The sequence below is a fragment of the Equus quagga genome, chromosome 7 (genome assembly GCF_021613505.1).
Source record: "Equus quagga isolate Etosha38 chromosome 7, UCLA_HA_Equagga_1.0, whole genome shotgun sequence".
NCBI lineage: Eukaryota > Metazoa > Chordata > Mammalia > Perissodactyla > Equidae > Equus > Equus quagga.
In genome coordinates this window covers 73,815,042-73,839,711 of record NC_060273.1, presented here as the reverse complement: position 1 = coordinate 73,839,711, position 24,670 = coordinate 73,815,042, and the positions used below count along the sequence as shown (strand labels likewise).

The 24,670-nt window shown below is 42.9% G+C and overlaps 1 protein-coding gene across 4 annotated transcripts in view; it reads left to right on the top strand.

Moving 5' to 3' along the window:
- SH3RF2 (SH3 domain containing ring finger 2) overlaps positions 1-24,670 on the top strand; it is a 125,366-nt gene that overhangs the window by 31,225 nt on the left and 69,471 nt on the right. For all 4 annotated transcript variants that reach the window (XM_046668163.1, XM_046668162.1, XM_046668164.1 and 1 more), the window contains exons 3-4: positions 18,829-19,098; positions 22,316-22,411. In XM_046668163.1, coding sequence (XP_046524119.1) covers positions 18,829-19,098; positions 22,316-22,411 — 366 coding nt within the window. The remainder of the gene's footprint in view (positions 1-18,828; positions 19,099-22,315; positions 22,412-24,670) is intronic.

Below are 24,670 nucleotides of genomic sequence, written 5' to 3'. Positions count from 1 at the left end.
CCCTAAAACTGAGGGCCCAGGCTTCTTGCTGGCTGTTGGCTGAAGTCTGCCTTCAGCTCCTATGCACTGCCCTTGGCTCCTTGCCTAATGGACCTCTTAACATGACTACTTACTTCTGCAAAGCCAGCAAGGGAGAGAATATCTAGCAAGATGGAGTCCTATATAACATTAAGTAATCATGGTAGTGACAGCTCGCCATCTTTGCCATGTTCTGTTGGTTAGAACCAAGTCACAGGTCCCACTTACGCTCAAGGGGAGGAGATTCCACAGAAGCATGAGCACTTTTGTTCATGGCAGGGGAGCATGGGGCTCACCTTAGAGGCTGTCTGCCACACATGGATAGGGAAGGGAAGGAAAAGAAAAGAGCAAAAAGAAAAGAAAAATAGAGAGAGGAGGAAAATGTATCTATGTATACATAACATTTATGACGCTAGTATTGTATGCAAGGTACTGTGCCAATTATCTTTACATGCGTTTTATCATTTAATCTTCCTCTAAACCCTGTGTGGTAAGTAACACTAATAGCCCCACTTTACAAGAGAGAAAACTAGACCTCAGAGAAGTTAACTAAGTATTTCAAGTTCACACAGTATAAAAAGTAAAACCAGAATTCGTACTTGTTTCTACTAGATTCCATAGCCCAATCTTCTAACTGTTATGCTGTATTTTAAGAGAGCTGAGGAAGGGAGAGAAAAGGAGAATAAAACAGAGAATGGAGAAATAAGAGAACAGAGTTTCCAAACAAAAGTGAATTTGTTCCTAAAAGTGTTGGCAATCAATAAGGAAACCTGTGTGTCTGCAATATATTGGATTGGGTTCAGCAGGAAGCAGCCAATTAGACAAACATGATCTTAAACTGAAACCAATGGGACCACAGATGAGTCTCATGCTTCTGAACCCTTTTCTGGCCCACCTGAGTTTTTCAGAACCTAGAGCTAAACACTACAGCCAAGCTGTGGCCAGGGCCTTGGAGACACCCAGCTTGTCCAGGCAGCATCCTACACCCATGTTCTGCCAAATTTCTGCAGGAGCACATCTGGGCCCAGGCGGCTGAGCAGGGGCCTGGGCTTATTTTTCATGGCTCATTTGCAATGTCCCATTCTATTCCTGGACACTCTGTCCTTCCCAACTGACACTGGAGCTCAGTTTCCCAATGGCCACTTTAACAAGATGGTTCTGAAAGTGCTACTCAGTGTCAGTCCTCGGAAACTATCATTTTCCAATGCTTGCTCTAAGAAGGATGGCTGAACGTGGCACACCCCTGACTCCCCTCTTAGTGTCTTAAAGGGGCAGCTGCAGACACCACAGGAAGAAGCCTCCTCATGCAGACACAAGCAGGGGATAACCAGGTGACTCACAGCAGTGTTGGGGAAAAGAATGGTTTAGAAATTGGATCCCTTTTGCACTAGTTCAGGGCAGGCAGGTCAACTAGTCCTAGCCCCCACTCCAGCTGCCTGCACCATTTGACGTGACAGAGCCCCCAGCTGGTTCCCACCTGCCCAGAGGGAGCCGTAAGTAAAACCATTGATCCTATGGTTCACAGTCCACCCTGCCAGAGTCCAACCGAGCAATAAACTTGTGTTGAGTTCAAACTTTATGCAGAGCACTGAACCCTCAGTGGAGAGTCAAAGGAAACAGAAGACATTGTGTTCTCATACCTGGGATAGTGCCTGGCTCTGCCATTTGCATGCTGTGGGGCTGTAGACAAATCGCTGCTCTGTGCCTCACATCCCTTATCTGAAGGTGGGGATAATGAGAGGACCTACCTCATGGACTGTTGTCAAGCTTAGAAGAGATGCTGCATTAGGACATAGTACTAATTGACCAATAAGTGTAACTTACAGTAGGCATGAATGAATGGTGTTGAGTTTTTTGAAAAGTTCAACATCCGTGATTAACAGCATATACAAATGCATAACTATGCAGCTTAAGTAAGATAGTGACAGGCCACATACACGCCAATAAAGAACTCTCCTTTGCATATCATGGATTTTTAGTAAATATTTGTGGTTCGTTAATTGACCTGGAATATTAAGCAACTGTAAGAGTGAAGTCACTCACATAATGCTACATGGAGAGGGATCATCAATAAATGCAGGATGTTGCAGAGGAAAGAGGGCAGGCTTTATCCTCAGACTCCGCCACTTAACTTATCAGTCGTGTGACCTTAAGCAGTCACACTTCTCCTCTCCGAGCTTCAAATTTCTTCCCCTATAAAATAACAAGAATACCTGCCTCATAGGCTGCTTGTAATGACTGAATGAGATACTCCATCTAAATGCATGTTAGCCCAGTTCCTGACCCACAGCAAACACTCAATAAGTGGTGACTTTTATTAGCTATTTTACAGACTAATGGAGTAGAAAGGGGAAACTAAGAGGAATTTTCTAAAATGCTCTTGCCTAAGGGCTAAAATCACTAACTGCTGAAAAACTACCTTGCACTCCCCAAATTGAGAGAATGTGTGCCTCATCCATGTGTCTGATTGGGAATTAAATAGTCTCGTTCCAACCGGAAAAGTCAATGAGCAATAAAAGGTATTAGCCATTGACTGATAGAATATCTTAGACCAAACTGACCAGAATTGATTTAGCCCCTGTCACGCCGTTAGCCTAATCAAGACTAGAACATGAAACAGAACCTCGTGTGTCTGAGCCATCTAGTTGACGGCTAGGCTCTCTAGCCAGATCTCCCCATGGTTCTCTAAGGTAAAGGTCATCTGAAACCATCTAGAGCTGACCCATTGTGTGATCCAGGGCATGTCCTTCACCTCAATTAGTGCTTTAGAATAAAGCATGTTGGAACAGGAAGTCCCTCTAAGACTTGCTCACCCACTCAGTACTTTCTCAAGTCTGGCTCATACCCTCTTTGTCTGTACACACACTAGGCGAAGTACGAACTTGTTACAGTGAAATGCATTCGTGTGATAATACCAGCACATGACCTGGGCCAACCCATACCCTCACCTCTTTTACCGATGAGAAAACTGAGGCTTGGCGGAGATCACCCGGGCAATTAGAGGCAAGCAATGGATGAGCTGGGACCAGTACTCAAGTCTTCTGATTGCTAGCCTGGGGCTCTTCGTCTTAGGCCAAACAACCTTCTGCACATCTAAAACAAAAGAAACAACAAGCTAATGGTTGCCCTTCACCTACACTTTGTTCTGACTTGTATGTTTACTATTTTTCCACAGACTCATAGGAAGGGAACTAACAGTTAGCGAACATCAACTATATACTATCGATGCCTGGCTTGCATTAAGTTGTCATCACACACCTACAATAATAAAAGGTAGCATTCATTGAGTAAGTACTATGTGCCAGGCACTATTCTAGGGGCTTTCCATGTATTTTCACAAGGTATTCGGCCACTGAAGTATACTGAGGGCTGAATTCCAAGCCCTGAAATGGGACCCCTCAGCCCCATGGTAAAAGTGTCTCTTTGTGTACTCCTCTGCCCAAAGAGATGCCCCTTCCAAACACACACAAAGGCACACATGGGTGTGTGGTGGAGGCCCTAACAGCATCCCCGTGACTGGTCTTATTACCACTCACTTGTTGAGATGTCACAGCCAGTAAGTGGTAGAGGTAGGATCTGAACCCAGGTATTCTGACCTTTATCATATGTATGGCCTTCCTGCAAGGCAGCTTGAGATAGGCTCTCATATTACATGTACCTTTAGGACAGAAATCCTGACTGCCTCATTCACTGACGTAGTCTCAGGGTCTAGAACAGTGTTGACACATGCAGGCACTCAGTAAATTTCTTGGACTAATTGACCCCTAAATGTCTTGCTTAAGGTCACACAGATAGTAGGAGATACAGCTGAGATTTGAATGCAAATTGCTGTAACTGTAAAGTCCTTGTTCTTTCCACAATGACATTCTGTCATTCTTAAGCATTTGTTGAGTTTATTGAACTCTAATTGTGTGCTCAGGAATGTGCGACTACAAAGATGAGTAAGATTTAGTCCCTACTCTCAAGAAACCGGGCTTCCAATTGTCTGCAAGAATTCATATTCCCTGATTTTCTTAATTAAAGCAGGTCCAAATGGCATAAGCCCATGGTACGTTCTAAGCCGGGAGTGCCTGTCTTATCTCCCGAACCCAGGGTTATAAAAGTGGCCCACGAAGGTCCATTGGCCTGGTCTATTTCCTTCTATATGCCATTGGCTAGGTCTATTCATAGAACACTGTTGCAGGGAAAATAATTAAATCTATGCAAACTTGGGTTAGCCAAATCCTCATCCTAGCTTCTCTAGATTGCTTTGAAGTGTTGTCCATAGGTGAGTTTTTATTTGCAGCTCCATGCTTTCCTGCTTTCTCTCTGGCCTATGAGTTTACAAAAAAATGAGATACTTAAGTTAGAAAACTAGACGGGGAAAGTTGTGCTTCTAACAGCAGCAATCGCCTTCTGACCAGGAACATTAATTCAGGGTTAACCTCATTTTCCTTCCGGGTTTTATTTTCTATAACATTTAGGTGGCAGGAGGTGGTTAGAAGAGAAGGGTGGTTTAAAAAAAAATTTCTAAATTCATTAGTTGAATTCCACAGGATTGTGTAAACAATCTCTTAATAATCCTACATCAATATGAGAGAAGTTGTAACTAGTTCATTTAGTGTAATTATAGGGCAGCTTTCTGCCAGGCTTTAAAGATAGACTTTGAAATGTTTCTTTTTTCACTTGCCTCCCTCTCTGTGTGGGGAGAGGCTCCGGCTCCTGGGATATGGGCCAGAGCTAAATGGGGGCCAACTGGAGAGAGAGGCACCAAGATTTGGTTCCTGTTTTGCTGTGCTCAAATGGCTGGGAGCACAGATATCTTACCAAAATGGTCTCCTGTAGAAAGCTCAGGGCCTGCAACTGCTATCTAACTCCTCTCATCTTTAGATCAGAGAAGAATTGATAAAGCCATGGTCCTAATAGGATGGTGGCTAGTAGTACAGCACAAAGCTTCAGATTTTGCACTAGAACAGTAGTTCCCCAAGTGTGGTGCCCAGACCAGCAGCATCAGCATCGCCAGAGAACTGACTAGAAATGTAAATTATTGGACCCCACTCAAAAAATGCTTAAGAAATTCCAGGGGTAGGGCCCAGCAGTCTGTGGTTCAGCACATCCTCCAGGTGAATCTGATGTGCCCTGAAATTTGAGAACCACTTCCCTAGGGACATGATGTTGAAGAACACAATTCTACTAGCTTCATTCAGGAGATAAGAGTTCTAACTTTGAGAGAGAGATGTATTCAAACAAGTCGTATCTAAGCATTAGGACCTTTGAAGTTGAGCAGAGTGGGGTTCAAATCCAGGCTCCATCACTCACCAGCCATGGGGCCTTCGACAAGTTACTTAACTGCTCTCCGCAGTAGTGTGCTGGTAAATGTTGAACAAACAGCTCTCTGTGGGTTCTCTGTAGGGTTCACCAATTTCCATGGTATAAATACTCCCACCTCAGCTCATTTCAAGCTACCAACATGATGGTCAGCCAACTCAAGAAATTCATGAAAATTTAACAATTAGCTCTCCTAAATCCATGCAAGCTGGTGCCAGCATGCCATTGTCTCTAAGATTTAATTTCCTCATCTGTCAAATGGATGAATTATAGTATTTACCTCATATGGTTGTTGGAATGTTGAAGTGAGAAAATAATGGGAGTGGACCTTTACTGAGCACTTATATGTGCCAGGCACTTGATATGCATTATCTCATTGAATTCTCATAACCGTGAAACAGGTACCGCCATTCCTTCCATTTTATATATAAGGAAACAGCTGAAATAACTAGTCCAAGGTCACACAGCTAGCAAGTGGAAAAATCCGAGTTTGACTCCAGAGCTGGTGGGTAAGACAGGTGCATAGACTTCTTAGCACGATGCTCAGCACAGGGTGTCGCTCAGTAACTGGCAGCTTTATCAGGATAGAAATGAACTTCCTAAACACCTCTCCACTTTGGAGGTGGGGATCAACACTTCATGCCGAATGGATCTGCTCATCACAGAAGCCACGTTCATTTTCTTCTGGGAGGAAGGGCCGGTATCTTAGTCCATTTGAGCTACTATAACAAAACACCACAGACTGGGTGGCTTATAAACAACAGAAATTTATTTCTCAGATTTCTAGAGGCTGGGAAGTCCAAGATCAGGACGCCAGCACGGTCACGTTCTGGTGAGAGCCTGCCTCCTGGTTCATAGCCAACGTCTCCTCACTGTGTCCTCACATGATGGGAGCGCTGGGGATCGCCATGGAGTCTCTTTGATAAAAGCACGAAACCATTTACGGAGGCTCCACGCTGATGACCTAACCACATCCCCAAGGCCACAACTCCTAATACCATAATCTTTGCAGGTTAGGGTTTCGATGTATGACTTTGGGGGACACACAACATTCGTATCATAGCAGCCAGGTTGCCTTGCGGAAGAACTAATTGTTGATTATTCATGGAACAGATGATGAGAGCCCGTAACTAATCGACAGCACAGATAACACAGCCACTCAGATTCATTTTGACGGCGTTGTAAGTTCCTCCTCTCCCCAGATCAATTTGGTGTATGTTTTTTCCAGGCTTTATCTGTGCTTATACATGTATGTATGTACACATATACATATATGATATACGTATGCATACCCATATGTAGTTTTTTATTGGGTCATAGTAAACATATTTTTTTGCAATTTGCCTTTCTTTTTAACCTAAGAATACATCATGGATATTTTTCTCTTTTTTCTTTGCTGCTTCTTCTTTCTTTTTTTTTCTTTTCTTTTCTTTTTTCTTTTTCTGGTGAGGAAGATTGGCCCTGAGTTAACATCTATGCCAATCTTCCTCTATTTTATATGTGGGACGCCACCACAGCATGGGTTGATGAGTGGTGCATAGGCCCACACTCAGACCCAAACCCGTGAACCCCAGGCCACCAAAGCAGAGTGCACAAACTTAACCACTGTGCCACCAGGACTGCCTCCATGAATATCATTCTGATGACAGTCCACACTGATCTATCTCATTCTCTCTAAATCTGCTTAGCATTCCACAGTAGTTACATACCACTACTTATCTAACCAACCCATGACTGAAGGAGATTTAGGCTATTTCCACTTCTTCGCTATTATAAACAATCCTACACTTCACAATCGTTTACATAGATTCTTGCATATTTCTGTAGGAGAAATTCCTAAAAATAGGATTCCTGGGTCAAAAAGAACACATAATTTAAATCTTGATCAACGTCCCCAAATTGCCTTCTCAATGTGAAGTTTTAAGCTCCCAACATTCAAGAAGCAAAGTGCCTATTTGTGTATACTCACCAACATTGGCATTCCTCTGATGGTTTTTTAAAACTTTGCAATCTCTAAATATAAGAAATAGAGAAAATAGCAATAATGAAACACCATGTGCTCATCACTTGGCTCCCACAATTATCAACATAAGGCCAATCTTATTTCATCGATGCTGCATTTACTTTCTCCCCCTACTAGGTTAAATGGAGACAAAGCCCATATATTATTCTTTTTCATCTGTAAAGAACTCAATAGGAACCTTTAAAACGTAAAGACCCTCTTTTTTTAACAGAGCCTCACTACTATTCTCACATCTAAAAATTCCTTGATATTATCAAATATCCAGTTGATGTCCAAATTTCCATAATTGTCCCATAATTTTTTAATAATTGGTTTGCTTGAATCAAGATCCACCAAAGTCTATGCATTGTGTTTGGTTGCTATGCATCTTAAGTCCCTTTTAATCCCTAGGTTTCACATGCACATGCACGAGCGCGCGCACACACACACCCACACACTTCTTTTTTTCCTTGAATATATTTATTAGAGGAATTAGGTCATTTGTCTTATAGTTTCCCATTTTCTACATTTTTCTTATGGCCTCCCTGTGGTGTCATTTAATATGTTCTTCAGTCCTCTGCATTTCTTGTACCTGATAATTAGATCTAGCGCTGTGCCATCCAAAGTTTAGCTTTAAACTTAAATTAATTAAAAGTAAATAAAATTTAAAATCTGGCTCATCGGTCCCATTAGCCACATGGCAAGTGCTCGGTAACCACATGTGGCTAGTGGTTCCTGGATTAGGCAGTACAGAATTTGCACACTTCCATCATCACAGAAATTTCTGTCGGATGGAATGCTTCCAGAGTCATCATCAGATCCTCTGATGATCGGTAAATTATTTTTTTCTTATATATGCTCAAGAGTAAAGATGAACACCCTGAAGTTTGTATTGCTAGGCAGGCTCAGGTAATGTAAGAGAAGTAACTAATGTGTGTGCCAGACTCCACTCCTGTCTGTTTTAAGTGGCAGCCACCTGTGTTTACAAAAGATGATTAGATGTCTGTAATGAGTGCCTCAGATATGTGTGAGATTCTGTGGTGCTAAAAGGTCACCATCTCCCCAGCATACAAGCTGCCCTGACCCTTTCCTGCCTCCTCAAAGGAAAACTGAGGCAATCAATGCTAATCCATAAGGCTTAGTCGTACAATCATTATAGGACACGCTGGTTCCAGTATATTCCTAAACATTCCTCCTTTCCCAGAGTTGCCGGGACTTCTGGCTGGAGCCTTCTTCCTGACTGTGTCTTTGTCTTGGCATGTGTGGATGGAGCACATTTCATAGCACACCAAACAGGTTTCTCAGCTTGCTTCTGTGACACTTTGCAAAGCCCAGAGGGACCATAGCAAGGCAGGGGAGGTGAGCAGCTGCAACTGGCAATGGGGAAATCTCACTATCTGTGCATTGTAGCAGGAGCCTCCCCAGGTTCCTGAGAAAACTTCAACTACCGACGAGGAAAACGAATTCTTTGGGGTCCTGATAGGAGACTCTGTGGAAAACAAAGTATTCAGTGAATTTGAGGTTAGGAGACCATCCTTCATTCTAAAAATACTTTTTTGCCCAGGCACTGTTCTTGGCACTAGGATCAATGGTAAGCTGGATAAAAATTTCTGCCTCACAACATTTACAGTCTGATGGAGGTGGCAGGTCAATAAATAAGCCATTTCAACACCATCTGATAGATACCATGATGGGGGTGCTAGAGAGGGTAATAAAAGCACATGGGAGCGATCCCTGGACAACAACGCACATGTCTTGTGTCTTCCCAACTCCATGTTCAGTGACACAAGGTTGGTAGCCAAGGTAGGAATATTTACACCATGGAAATTGGCAAACACTACAAATCAGAGCCTTTGTTTGTTTTTCTTTTTTGAGAGCCGGTTTACCACTGACTGAGGATGAAAGTAATGAAATGAGTAGGAACCCTGGGCAGTAATTATCAAGGAATGTCTATCCACAGTAAAAAAGATTTTTGAAAGAGTGGCTCTATCGCTTTTTCTGCCACCTGCAACAGACCCGCCCAAAGCCAGCCCTTAGGGAAGAGAACAGGAGGGCCACTCCTTCATGCCAACCCATTCCCAGACGGGCCCGAGGAGGGTCAGTGACACCTGGGTCACGGAAATGAGATTGGAGCCTCTCAGATCAACAGCTGCCGAGAGCTGCTTTCTTTGGCTCATGTGGCCAGCGATAAATTGGATTTCAATGTTCTGAATAGGCGGAAAAAGATATCTCTTTGCTGCCTTCTGCTGCCTTTCCTGGAGCTGCCAGCTGGCACTTTTTGTCACTCATCATGGCTGGCTGCGGCTGGGCTTATACACTTGATGCAGAGGACATGTGGGAAAAAAGCCTTTGACAGTGGGAGTCTCCAAGGCAGGCTTTCATTGGAAAAACTGGGATAAGGATATAGCTCAAAGTACATTTTAAAAATGAGACCTTTTTAAAGGGTGACCTAGAAAAATACTATATTTATCTGTGGCTAACATGCCTGGATACTCCCTAGTCCTGGAGAAATAACTAGTTAAGCATGTTGGCGTTTTATGTCAGGAGCAGAGATGGCAAAATATCAAAGCTGGAATTGGATTTGTGTGGCATGTGTGGTTTAATATTCATTTATTTATTTATTCATTCATTCAACCAACAAATACCTATTGAGTGCTTACTAGGTGCTGCTGGAACGTAAATCCCATAAAGGCAGAGGTTGTCTGTCTTTCTTATTGTAGGCATTTCAATACATTTTTGTTGAATGAATGTGTGGACGGCATCACTTCGCCAGGTGTTGGGGGTACAGAGATGAACAAGTCATAGGCCTCCAGAGTTCAGATCTGGTGGGCAGACAGACTAGTAAATCAGCAATTGAAATACAAGGTGATGAGTGCTGCGATAGGAGAGGTATAGGGTGCAATGGTTCACAGAAAAGGAGACCCAACTCAGCCTTGGGGGAGAAGACAGTGAAGGCTTTCTGAAGACAAAGATGCAGAAGACAGCGGCGATGCCAGAGATACTGGCACCTATCTGGATACAACCTTATGCAAAAAAGGAACTGTCCACATATTCTGCAACATGTCATATTCCTAGGAGGACTGTTGACTCTATCTCAGAGTGAAAAGCGATTGCAAATAACTCTGGAATCCTTCTATAGCTTAGTCATTGGACACGTTTCCATTTCTCAGGGACTTCAGAGGGTTTCCCTAAATTCAGGCTTTCTACTGAAATGACCCTATGTCCAGGGGAACAGATGACATGTGGATCTTTAGCATTTCTCTGATGTACAGCCACTCACTCCTAACACGGGTTCCAGTTCCAAGGGTGGGCAGGGTACTTCTCCAAGGTCATGTCTGTTCCATCTGGTATAAATGAGAGGAATGCTCTAAACTTTTATTTAAAATAGGCAGATTTGCAGAAGGGCTTGGTGGTGAAAATCTCAGCCTTGAGGATGGTTGAACTGAAAGGAAGGAATTCTAACTTCCTAGGGCCATGCAGGCTTTTTCCTTTGGTATCACCAAATAGGTATAAATATGCACACACACAAACATGCAAATCCTAAAGGATTGAGATAAATTAAGAAGTAACCATTTGAAATCAAGATGTAACTTTTTAACAGTGGAGAAAGCCATGGTACATGTAACCTCCTCAGCCAGAGGAGGTAGTGGTGGTGGTGGTGAGAGGGTCACTTGACTCATCTTTCCTTCCTCCGCGTGGTGGATTTGGCTCAGTTTCTCAAGCCACATGGAAAAAGACTCATCCACCAGGTGCCACACCTATTGGAAAAGCTCACTCTGGAAATGGGGATAATGAAAGGGAGCAGAATCGCCTCCCAGGATGAGTGAGATAGCTCCTCTGCTTGTCCTTGAGGCTCCGGAGCACCTCTGGCCCTTCCTCACAGGTGCCCTGTGCCCTCCTGGAGGAAGAGAAAGCAATGGAAATGCTTTGGTTCCCTGGAGAATTCAGTGTTATCCCATTGAACGTCTCTGGGACCTGGCACCCAACCCATTTCAAAAGCAATCCCAAATATTTATTAAGACCCAGCTTGTGTTAGGAGCCTGGGATATGGCTACGAACATGTCTCGGATTACCTCCTATGATGGGGGAATGAGATCATCCCAAAGCAATTTCAAAGAACTGTGTGGAGGGCAAAATGAAAGCGTTTTAATGGTGACCCTGAAAAGGGGCTGATGATTGTGATGATTGTGTCATTCTATCTCTGCCCCATGGTGCAAACTCCTGCTTCCTTCACCTTTTCCCTGGTATAGGACACCTGATAACTCGGGAAGGAGGCAGGAGGGACCAAGGGAAAGAAGTCTGCATATCCCGGGTGCTTGACTGATATGTGATTAAGAGAGGAAAGAAGAAATGCCACGCCCACCGACTCAAAGTGACAGAAGATAGATTTTTGTGGTTGTTAGTGCCATTGAGTCAATTCCAACTCCTGGTGAGCCTGCACACAGCAGAGCAGAATCCTGCCCAGTCTTTTTCTGCACAGCACAGTCGTCTCATCTTCCAGTGCTGTATCAGACAACATGTGGCAGCTATTCATAGGGTTTTCATGGCCAATTTTTTCAGCAGTGAGCTGCCAGGTCCTTTTTCCTAGTCTGCTTAGTCCAGAAGCTTTGCTGAAACCTGTCCACCATGGGTGATCCTGCTAGTAGTTGAAATACTGGTGGCATAGCTTTTAGCATCACAGCAACACACAGTTGCCACAGTATGACAACCAACAGATGGGTAGTGTGGGTCCCTGACTGGGAAACACACCCAGGCCGCTGCCGTGAGAACACTGAATCTTTACCACTAGACCACCAGGGTTGGCTGGGAGACAGATAAAGAAGGAAATTGTAGAAATGTGATGTCCCAGCTCTCTGCCTATGACTGGAAGAAGAGAGATCTGAGACCAAAAACTGAGGGAAAAAGAAATAAAGAGAGACATACATGACAAAATTCACAGAACAGAATAGACTTAGATATAGATACAGGGCCCATAATAAGAACCTTCCTTACATTCGTTCCCTCCCATATCTCAGCGTTCCTCATGTCCCTATTCTTTTCCTCTGTAACGCTTACTCCAACTTTTAATTATATATTTATTTTTAAGTTTGATCTTTGTTTCCCCAACTAGACAATGCCTGGCATGCTTGGCACTCAAAAAATACTCATTGAAAGAATAAATAACAAGTAGAGCTGGAAAAGTCAGGCCAGAGGAGTAACAGCAAGCCCATTACTCCCCTCCCTGCCTTTGGGCAAAACTCCAAACATCCTGATTTATTGAACACCTACTATTTATGAAGCATTCTACTAAATACTGTACGTGATTTATCTCATTAGTCTTCTCAACAAATCCATAAAAAAAAGTGCATTAGGAGGTCCCCAAGACCCTCAGATTTAGTGATTCACTAGAAGGGCTCACAGAACTCAGTGAAGCTGTTGAACAAGTCTTTCTGATGCGGCAGGACGTTCCAAGGGCTTGGAGGTTATCTCCCAGGTCAAGGGCCAAGTCTTTCAGTAGAATATGAGGGTGTGGATAACCCAGACTTTCTAAGTTTACTGCAGAAAGAAGTATTAGTATGAGCCCCAATTTGTGGGTGATCCAAACTAAGGATCAGAAAGGCTAAGTGATTTGGCCAAAGTTCCAAAAGCCAGAATGCAAACCAACATCCTACTTGACTGTAATATCTGTGGGGTTCGCACCCTAGTTCCTCCGTTGGGCAAGTAAAATTCTCTGCTAAAAGGAGAAACTCACAGAGGGTGTTTTCTAAGCCGGGCCTCAAATATGAATGCCCAGATTCAGGGATTTCCACTTAGGAAGATAGTACCGCGAACCTCCTGGCGATCTCAAGCCCCCAAGCCTCAGATGGTCTGGGATTTGCTGAGGCCACCGAGATCTGATCCTGTTGAACTAGTTCTGGGGGCTTCTCCCTCCTCACCAGAGAAGGGAAAACGTGTACACAAGGACCAGCCAGCACTTTCCAATACACCCTCCGAGGCCCTTGACAAATCTGCTCCAAAAATATTATCATGGTAAGGGAGGGAGGGCGGGTGGCCAAGCTGACTCAGCAGCAACTGGGAAGTCAGGATCCAGGACAGTTAGCTGACCCTTTGTCTCACAGGTAGAGTGATATCACAGGGCAAGTCACGCTTACCTTACCCAGCATTCCCAAGGCTTGTTCTCTAGTCCTGCAAAGTGGTCCAGATGCAAATACAAAATCACATTAGCAGAGTAACGCTTCTGAGGAGCCAGTCAGCAAACAAACTCATGTGTTCCCTGAGCTTACTTAAGTGTGGAACCCTTTTTGAGTGTGTGTAGCACCAAATTATTAAAATATGACCAAAACTCTCCTTTTTTATTTTCCAGCTAATGCCAATAGATCTGCTTGCAAATAATTATTATCAGTCATATTTACTAGCCTGGCATGTATCCTTTTCCTCCAGGAATGGCAATTCCTAGATATTTCTTAATTAATTCACAAATTCATTCATCAAGCATTTACTAAACACCGGCTTGTGCCCAGGGCTCAGCAATAGAGAGATACAGAGGTGCTTCAGCTACAAATCCTGAATTCTCCAGCAGAGAATTGATCACATGGTAAATGATAACTTGAGCCAAAGGCCAGGTTGTTTCTCCCTGGCTCCATTCTCTAGTAATTTGCAATCTCACGACCAGCTCAGAGAGGTAAAAAGTTGGCTTAGCATGTTGGTTTTGGCCCCACCCAATGCCAGGAGTAGAGAGAACCAGGCCAAGCCCTTTCTAAACAAATGGCAAGTGTCAGTGGTGCGTGGTGAAGAGCTAGTTACAGAGGAGCTCATTGAGTTCTTACCCCAGCTCGGTTTTTTCCTTGCTTGTGTCACTATGGTGATTCTGCTCCACTGGGCTCCTCTTCCCTTACCCTGTTATCAATCTATGTGCCTCCTTCATTATTTTCAAACTGGAAATAAGCTCAGGGCTCATTGGCAGTTAGACCTCATGCTGTTTCTGAATTCTACTCTTTGGCTATTTCATTGTTATGCAGTTTTGTTGTTTCTGGGTTTTTAATATGTATTAGTCAAGACTTGTTCAGTTTCAATTGTCAGAAAAATAACTCTATGTAGTTTAAGTAATAAGCAATACATTGGCAATATGAGTTCATTGAACTGATTATCCTTCAGGCACAGCTGGATCTAGGCATTCAAATGTTATTGTCAAGGCTCTGTGTATCTAGTTACTTATCTATCTCACTATATCTCTAGTTCTGCTACCTTCTGCAGCTTCATTCAGGAAGATGTGTCTACTGGTTGGTAAATAATACCACTGGTAGTCCAAGGCTTACCACCTGAAGGCTCATGATCCAAAGTAGGAAACATTCTCTTCTTGCATCTATATATCAATGTTCAAACAATATTCTGATTGGCCTTGTTTGTAGCACATGCCTGCCTTATACCAAGCCCTATGCCAGGGAGACTTGGGTACACTAACTGGCCAGCCTTGGCCACATACCCCTGTGTGTGTGATGTGACCACAGTGATTGACATTCCCATCAGAAGATGGAGAGAAAACAAGGCTTCCTGGGTGACGGGGTCCTTGCCATAATTTTACTGCTAACACACACAATTACTACAGCATCATTTTGCTACTAACGCCTCCGCTGCCCCTGTTTCCTTATTTCTGGGTTCTGTGCATTATGTTTCCATCAAAAGCATGGCCCTCGTGGCTTTCAGACCCTACAGATGACAGGTGGTAGGGCCAAATATACAAATTACAGGAGCATAAAACTCTGTAGCCTTTTGAATCTCAGAAAAGGAATGCTTTTCAGGCACACACAAGCTTCCACTGGATTCTCTGTCCTTCTGAAGAGCACCAGGAAAAAGAGTTTGATAATGACCTGGTTATGGGACCTCCACATCTACTTTACCCCCATCCACCACCCACCCACCCCTCTGTGCCTGTAGAGACAGGACAATCGTGGGTGATAAAAGCTCTTCCCCACAATACAACGGGTGACAGCTGATGTGGAACTTGGAGTCCTTTTCCCTTGAGAGAACGCTTGAGGACCGGATAGAATCAACCAGCTGAGTCTCTTCAGGTGCTTAACTTTTATGTGAGGGCTCTGGAGTTCAATAATTCATGCTAATGCCACCAGCAGCGAGCAAATTGCATTCACACTCTATTCAGATTTTGATTACAAAACAGAGCCCCAAATGAGTTTTATGATGGAAAGACACACTAGGTGACTTCAGCTGGCTGAAAGGCTTTGGTTAAATGAGCCTAAGTTAATCTCGGGTCTGCATACGCTGGCTGTATGACCTTGTAGGGTGACCTTGCACATGTCAGAAGTTCTGTTTCTTCATCAATAAAATTGGGTGATACCACCTACCTCATAGGGTTTTGAGATCATATGAATGAGATAATACATGGAAAGTGTATTCATGCAATAATGTAAGAAAAAAGTCTATGGCTTGCTAAAACCATGAGAAATGTTCATTTCCTTCCTCTCTTCATATTCTCTCTCTCTCAATCTCTCTCTCTCTCCCTTCCCTCCCTCCCTCCCTCTTGATAGCGTGGAAGTCAATGTTTCCTATAAGTATGAATGTAAAGCTGACAATACCGGGGGAGGGATTATCTAGAAAGAAGATGAAAACAACCTTCACGTTAAAAATATAGTTTACAATTTGCTTCCACAATGCTTACTTATACTGAGGGGACATGAAGAAAAAATGAAGATGGTCAGGCAATTAGTACTATCTCAGAGTTTCAAAGCTTATGCATCTTCAAAGAGGTCTAATCATTTTGTGAAGTTTTAGTTTAATATACCACTCAGTAGTCATTAAACTACGTAAGCCATTTGCAATGGAATGTCTTCCGGAAAAGAAAGGGAAAAAGCAGCTTAACATTTACAAACCCTACATCAAAACCACCTTGCTCCCCATTTTAGTTAGAATAAGATATGGCTCAGACCAGAGGCATCAAACTTGGATGCTAGGGGAGCGTGATAAAAATGCAGCCACTTGAATTGCACTCCAAGAGATCTGGTAATACAGGTCAGGGCTGGGGTCCAGGAGTCTGCATTTTTTACACCTCCCGGGATTCTGATACAGGTGAACCACAGACTCCATTTTGAGAACAATCTGAATGGATAAGACAGACCTGAACTCAAATCCTAAATCCACCACATTCTAGCTTTGTGATCTTGGGCAACTTTTTAACCTCTGATCCTGAGTTTTCTAATCACAAGTTGTGAGAATTAAATGAAATATGTTGTGGAGTGCTTTGCACAGTGCCTGGCACATGGGAAGAAGCACTTGATAAATATTAGCTATTGATATTGTTATTATTATGCAATATCAAAGGGGTTTCAATTCTTTTTATTTTTTCACTCTTTCTTCCTTTTCTTTTCATTTCTTTCCTCTTCTTTTCTTTTTACAAATCCAAAATAACAGTTCATTAAGCAAGATGGAACTTTATTTACCTTTCAGACAAAAGTCTGGAAGTAGAATAGTCCAGGACTAGTCTGGCAGCTCTGTAGACTTCCCTCCCTTTTTAGGTATGACCCTCATCCTCATTGTTCAAGATGGCAGCTAGAGCTCCAGCAATCATATCTGCATTCCACATAGCAAAATAGACGTAAGGAAAAAGAAAATCAGTCTCTCTCAGTAAGGACACTTCCTAAAAGTTGCTTATAACCCATTGGCCAGAACTTAGCTGCCAGAGAGGCTGGAAAGTAGGACCAGTGTTCCAGGTAGTCATGTATCCAGAAAAATGTGATTTATATTACAGCAGAGAATAAGAGAGAAGGAATATGGAGGGACAACTATTGTTCCCTGGTATACTCAACCCTAGGAGGTTAGCAGATTCAGATCATTTCCCAGAAATCCTCTGCCCTTAGCCTGCATCTGCCTGCTTATTTCTCAGGTAAGGAGCATCTTCTCCAAAAATGTAGTTGCATGGTGTGCTGATCCTCCTCAGCTTGGGTTATCTTCTTCCTATATTCCTCCTGTGCCTTTCACTTCTCGTCCCTCAGCTTTATTCATTTTCTTTTTACTGTCCAATTTTAATAGGCAATACAACTATTTCATTGCAGAAAAGTTAGAAAACATTGCTAAGCACTTAAGAAAAAAAAATTTTTTTTAACATTCAAATATCTCACCATGTAGAGATAACCACTCTTAAGACGTTGACATATAGCTGTGTAGTCTTTTCCCCAGTTAAAAATATACATATGTATTTATAGTGAAGATCTAGTCTACAGAACTGTTTTTAACCTCTTCTATTAATCATATATTTTGAGTAACTCTCAGTGTTATTCATTATAGATCAACATCATCAACTTTGATGACTACAGGGTTTTCCATTGAATGGGTGTATCATAATTTATTCAACCAGTTTCGTTTGTCCACAACACTGTGCTAACCCTCCTAGGACACACGTCGTTGCTCACAGGAGTGTGTCCTGTGGTTTTCTAACTCCCTGGGCTGGCCTCACTGCATCCAGGGACCAGCAGAAAAGCACGGCTCTACCATCCCACCGGCAAGGGGTTTACTGCTCAGGTCTCGTCTCTACCGCTAAGCGGCTTGAAATTCCTTTTAGAATGAACATTGCAGACTCAGAAGGTCCTTGAAGAACTAAATTAATGCCCTCTTCCGCCCCGTGGACGAGTGGTTAAGTTCGCGCACTCCGCGGCAGGCGGCCCAGTGTTTCATCGGTTCGTATCCTGGGCGCGGACATGGCACTGCTCATCAAACCACGCTGAGGCAGCGTCCCACATGCCGCAACTAGAAGGACCCACAACGAAGAATATACAACTATGTACCTGGGGGCTTTGGGGAGAAAAAGAAAAAAATTAAAAATCTTTAAAAAATTTAAAAAAAAATTAAAAAAGAATGATCAAATAACTTGACCATGGTCACACAAAAGGAAAGAGGTGGAGCCAGAATTCGAATTAGTATTCAGGCCCCAGAAAGAGTCACTGACTCACTCAAATCACATAGTTGTGGAGTCAAGTCCAAACCCTATTCCTGGCATACTGATTAAAAACAGAGGTTCAAATCAGATAGCCTGAGTTCAGATCCCATATCTTTCGTTTCCTTGTTGTGTCACCTTAGACAAGTTACTAAACCACTCTGTGCTTCTGTCAACCTGTCTTACAAATGGGGATAATAAGAGTATCTATCTCAAAGGTGAAACGAGATGATCACATTCAGCACTTAGCACATAGGAAGTGCTCAGTGATTAATTTTTTGTGTGTGTTTTTTGTTGTTTTTGTTTGTTTTTTGCTGAAGAAGATTGGCCCTGAGCTAACATGTGTGCCAATCTTCCTCTATTTTGTATGTGGGACACCGCCACAGCATGGCCAGGGATGAGCAGTGTAGGTCCACACCTGGGATCTGAACCCACAAACCTGGACCACTGAAGTAGAGTGCACCAAACTTAACCAATACTCCATGGAGCCAGCCCTTCAGTGATTAGTTATTAATATGATACCTTCCGTCTCTCCAGCCTCCAAGCTAAGGGCACATTTTATTGGTCTTTGCCACTGCAGGTGCCTCGAGCAAAGGCCTTATGTGACTACCGAGGGCAGAATCCCGGTGACCTGAGGTTTAACAAGGGAGATGTCATCCTCCTCCGGAGACAGCTTGATGAGAACTGGTACCAGGGAGAGGTCAACGGAGTCAGTGGGGTCTTCCCAGCCAGCTCCGTGGAAGTCATCAAGCAGCTGCCCCAGCCGCCCCCACTCTGCCGGGCCCTCTACAACTTCGACCTACGAGACAAGGACAAGAGTGAGAGCCAGGACTGCCTGACCTTCCTCAAGGTAAGATTCCGGGAGGCCGCCCAAGTCACCAGCAAGAAATATATATATTTATGTATATGTGTGCACATGTATATAATGTGTCCGTGTATAATTCAAACTACATGGAAGTGATGTCACTAGAGAAATCTGGTAACGAGAAGAGTTTGACAGAAAGCTTTAGCCCTTTTCTATTGCAATGACAAAAGTACGTATTCACACATTCATTCGTTCGTTCATTCTACAATCCCCTTTGAGCACCTATCCTTTGCAGGCACTGGGGATACAGCATGAACGAGTCGCAGTAGGGACCCTCAGACACAGGTGGGGGAGAAACAGACATGTGCACAGAAAATTACAAACACAGGTTGACGGCGTGCTGTGCTGAACTACAGCCCTCACCTCTCCATCACTGTCCGGCAGGGTATTCTCGCCAACCAAGGGCTAACCACCTAGTTCTCCTCCCTTGTTGTAAACATTGTTCTACTCATTTTGCTGTAAACATTGTATTCAATGTGTTCGTTGTAAACATTGCATTCAAAACACTCCAAACATACATCATAACATAATTATACCTTTATACATAAATAACCTCTTACAAAACAGATTTTCCAAGGCATGTTAATTACCCTGAGGTTTTTTGCCTCTTTTTTTATTGGATGATTCTTCACCATGGGCACATAACAAGACTTCTACTAAAGTCTAGACTGCTTTAATTCTCTGTAGTCGGTATTTGTTATTCCTTAAACATTCAGATTTTCTCATAAAAACCAAACTTGTGGTGATTTTCATTCTTTGCTGCTTATGATCTGTATCAAATACAAGACATAGTGTCGCTGTAGTAGCTCAGGAAAGGTCTCTCGTTTTGTAAAACTTTTTTTTTTTTTTGAGGAAGATTCGCCCTGAGCTAACATCTGTGCCAATCTTTCTCTATTTTGTATGTGGGTTGCCGCCACAGCATGGCCACCAACGAGTGGTGTAGGTCTGCGCCCGGAAACCAAACCCAGGCCACCAGAGCAGAGTACACCAAACTTAACCACTAGGCCAGGGATATGGCCCCTATAAAAAGTTTTTATTCCAACACTCATTCCCAGAAATGAGATTTACTTCAGATTCCCTCAAACTGGGTGACCTCACTGTGCTCCATATTTTGAAATACTGATCATTATTGTCTTGGCACCTCGGAATGAGTCCCCTAAGGAAGGTCATTCTGTAGCCCAAACTGCAAAGTCGATACTTCACCTGCAGTTCAGGAAGGGCAGTTCGATTCCACAAGTAGTTATTGAGTCTTTCCTTTGTGCCAGGCAGTAGACATGGAGCTCTGGAGACACAGCTGCAGGAAGACATAGACGTATCTGCTTTTTTGTCATTCTCTGGGAATTTGCAGACTGGGACACTTACTCCACCTGCTCGTTCATTCCTTAAGCCCATCCACGTGCCAAGCTGTCCACTGGGGATGAAGTGATGAATCATTGTCCCCACCTTCACAGAGCCAGTGGTCTAGTGGAAGGAACAGACACAGAAATGGGAAATTATGACAAGGACCCAGGAGAGAGCATTTGATCCGTTCTGGAGGGCAGTGGAAGGCTGACTACAGCAGGGAATCTCACGGTTTTCCTAAACTCAGCATGTCCGTGTTAAACAAGATCTGCTCTCCCAAAGCTGCTCTTCCCTCTTGTTTGCTCTCTCAGTAAATTGTACAGTTTATTCACACAGTCATTTTTTCTTGCATGCATGCATTCAAGAAATATTTATTGATGACTACTAAAGGGGAGCCACTGTATTAGGTGTTGGGAACACAGAAATGAACAAAACAGACAAGGGCCCTGCACATATGGAGTATATGGTCTGATGGGGTGGATAGGCATCAAAGAGATAATAAGCTATAAATATGTCATTGCAAATTGTAGGAAGGACAGAAAATGCTAAGAAAAGGTATAACGCAGGAATGAATTGAGACTTGGATTCATCTAAATTACTGAGGGGCACGGGGCGGAAGGCCAGGGAGACCGGTGGATGGATATTCAGGTTTAGAGTATGAACAGGTATGGACGTAGAACGGTGTTCCTAATTTGGTGTTAAGTGAAAAGTCAGTGTGTCCTGGATGACTGACTTTGTAGCAAGTACAAGAAAGGCAAAATGAATGCATATGTGGGAGTCAGAACAGTGGTTCCCTCTTGCTAGGTGACTGGAGAGGGTACAGAGGAGGCTTCTGGGTGCTGAGAATGTTCTGTACTTCTTCATCTGGTTGGGGGTCTGGTGGATATAGTCAGTGCAAAAACTCATCAAGGTCTACATCTAAAACTCATGCACTTTAGTAGAGGTGTGTGTATGTTTTTGGAAAAGATTTTAAAAATTAGCATGTTTATATGTATATATGTTTTATCTTCATAGAAAAGAATCTGGGGGAAAATGTGTTAATCAAAGTGTTAACAGTGGTTGTCTCTATCTTGTGTTAGAATTTTTTCTTTGTTTTGCTTATCCGTATTTTCAAATGCGTCTACAACTCTTCATATAACCTTTATAATAAGAAAAACTTGAATAAAAAGCCACTTTACATTGGATACATTAAAAATTGCATAGATTCTGCAGGGCTGGCCTGGTGGCACAGTGGCTAAGTTCGTGCACTCCGCTTTGGCAGTCCGGGGTTTTCAGGTTTGGATCCCTGGCGCAGACCTAGCGCCACTTGTCAAGCTGCACTGTGGGAGCATCCCACATAAAATAGAAGAAGATTGGCACAGATGTTAGCACAGGAACAATCTTCCTCAAGCAAAAAGAGGAAGATTGGCAACAGGTGTTAGCTGAGGGCCACTATTCCTCACACACACACAAATTGAATAGGTACTGAAAAGTCTTCAAAATCAGAATCAAATTCATTCTTCCTTTTGCTAAGATAAAAGTCTGTCTCCCTATGGTTTCCATCTTGATTTCTCTATCATATTAATTTAAATGAAAAGCCCAGATTCTGCTGGTGATTTGAAAATTAGAAACATTTCCAAGTTTTCCTGTTGGATTCCATTGATCCTCCAACTTATTTCAACTCTTCTTCTGGTCTCGGTGACCCAAATACTGCCCTTTATGGAGAAAGATCGTTTTAGCAGGAAGAATTTATAAATAAATCATGAAAGAACTACATTCCTTGCTCCTAAACCATCTGGGACTCCAAGCTGATCTCCAGTGACAGCTTTCACCACCTGAAAACTGAGCGTAAATATTGACCCAGAGACTTTCTCTCTTTCAGGATGATATCATCACTGTGATCAGCAGAGTGGATGAGAACTGGGCAGAAGGAAAGTTAGGAGATAAAGTAGGCATCTTCCCAATCTTGTTTGTAGAGGTGAGTATCAAGTATCTGACTCAAGCTGACTCAGAAATATACAAGTATCACAGTGATTCCTGAGAGTAATTCCTATTTGATATGAGGCTTATTTCAGAACTAACTAAAGTCTCTAAAGAAAAGATGCCAGATGATAATACCCAGTTCTGGCAAGAGTCGGGGTGAACGGGCCTCTTCATTCAGCTGATAGGAGTGTAAATTGGTGCAGTCTCGCATGTCCAAACTCAAATAAACTCATATCAAGAACGTTAAACTGCATTTATGGGGTGCTTACCAGGCCTAAAAATGTTCATTTCCTCTGAGTCAGCAATTCAATATCTGAGAGTTTATTGCAAGGACATGCTAAAATAAGTATGCAAAGATACATGTACAAAATGTGCAAAAATGTTCACCATAGCATTGTGTATAATGGTAACAAAACAGAAATAGAGGCCAACCTGGTGACATAGTGGTTAAGTTTGTGTGCTCTGCTTCGGTGGCCCAGGGTTTGTGGGGTTGGATCCCAGGTGTGGACCTACACACCACTCATCAAGCCATGCTGTGGCTCCACCCCACATACAAAATAGAGGAAGACTGGCATAGATGCTAACTCAGGGACAATCTTCCTCAAGTAAAAAGAGGAAGATTGGCAGCAGATGTTAGCTCAGGGCCAACCTTCCTTACAAAAAAACCCAGAAATAATCTAACTATCCAACAATAAGGATTTAATTTTTAAAAATTATGGTGATGGGGGGCTGGCCCCATGGCCAAGTAGTTAAAGTTCTGTGCACTCCACTTTGGCAGCCGGGGTTCCCGGGTTCAGACTCCAGGTGCAGACCTTCTCTACTCTTCAGCCATGCTGTGGAGGCATCCCACAGACAAAGTAGAGGAAGACTGGTACAGATGTTAGCTCAGGGCTAATCTTCCTCAAGCAGAAAAAGAGGAAGATTGGCAACAGATGTTAACTCAGGGGGAATCTTCCTCACCAAAAAGAAAAAAAAATTACAGTGATGGAAAAAATAATGTTAGAGAAGAATATTCAGTATCGTGGAGTATTTGGTGTTGTGTAAAGATGTTTATGACTTATTGTTAAGTAAGATAAAGCTGAATGGGTATAGAGTTTCAGATTTAGAAGATGAAAAAGTTCTGAAGATCTGTGTGAATATACTTAACACTACCGAACTGTGTCCTTAAAAATGGTTAAGATGAGAAATTTGATGTTAGGTGTTTTTTTACCACAATAAAAAGAAACAAATTGAACTACATAAAACTAGCTTTATAAATATATGCGTGTATTTGTATATATGTTGATAAAGGACTCAAAGGAAAAGCACCAAAGTATTAACAGTGGTGATCATTGGCTGGTGAGATTTTAGACGATTTTCATTTTCTTCTGCTTTGTATTTTGCAAATCTTCTGAAATGAGCACATATAACTTGTTAGTTTTTAGAGAAAGAAAGAACACATGCCAGGCTATTTACCTATTTCTCCAATATAAGAATACAACCTGGAGTCCCTGACCTCTCTAGCCTCAGCCTCACCCCAGCTTAAAGCAGTTCCTTACAAATTTAAAAGCGAAATTTTATTGCTTAACTACATTTACTGGGTGCTTACCAGGCATAAAGCACTAAAAGTGAGCAGTGGGGAGCTATGAAAGAAGTAAAAGGCATGCTCTCCGCCCTCTAGGACAGTGCAGTGACACAGAGCAGAGGCATGGCTGGAGAGAAGGGACCAATTCTTCCATTCATAAGAACCAAAGCAGGTTCTGGAGTGAGTGCTGTGCCTGGAACACTGTCCAGCTTTCAGGGTTCCCTATACCCCTTCCACTCAGTCAGTGTTGAAGGGCTAACAGTGGCAGGGAGGGATACAGGAAAGGTCCAGAGAGGCTGCTCGCCTCACTGTCCCTGCTGAACTGTATCCTCACTCCTAGTGCTTTTTCTCTTGCAGAAGCCCCTTCCAGGTACACCCACCCGATGCTCTCAACCTGTTCAAATTTCACTCATTTTACAAGGCTCAGCTGGAAATCCACTTTCTCCATGAAATTTCAGCAACTAGTTGAACACTCAGTTGTCTCTTTCTTCTCTGAACACCTGATACGCGTATTTCTTATACTTCACAGGCTAGCCTAACACAGAACAGGTTAAAAAATTAGCTTAACAAGTGAATGAATGAAAAAATATTTGGGAGGTGGTCAGACTAACCAGGAAAAAATTTCGAGAACAAACCATTCAGTGTGACCCTGTCCTAAACATATATTCAATCATTCGACTAATTTTTCAT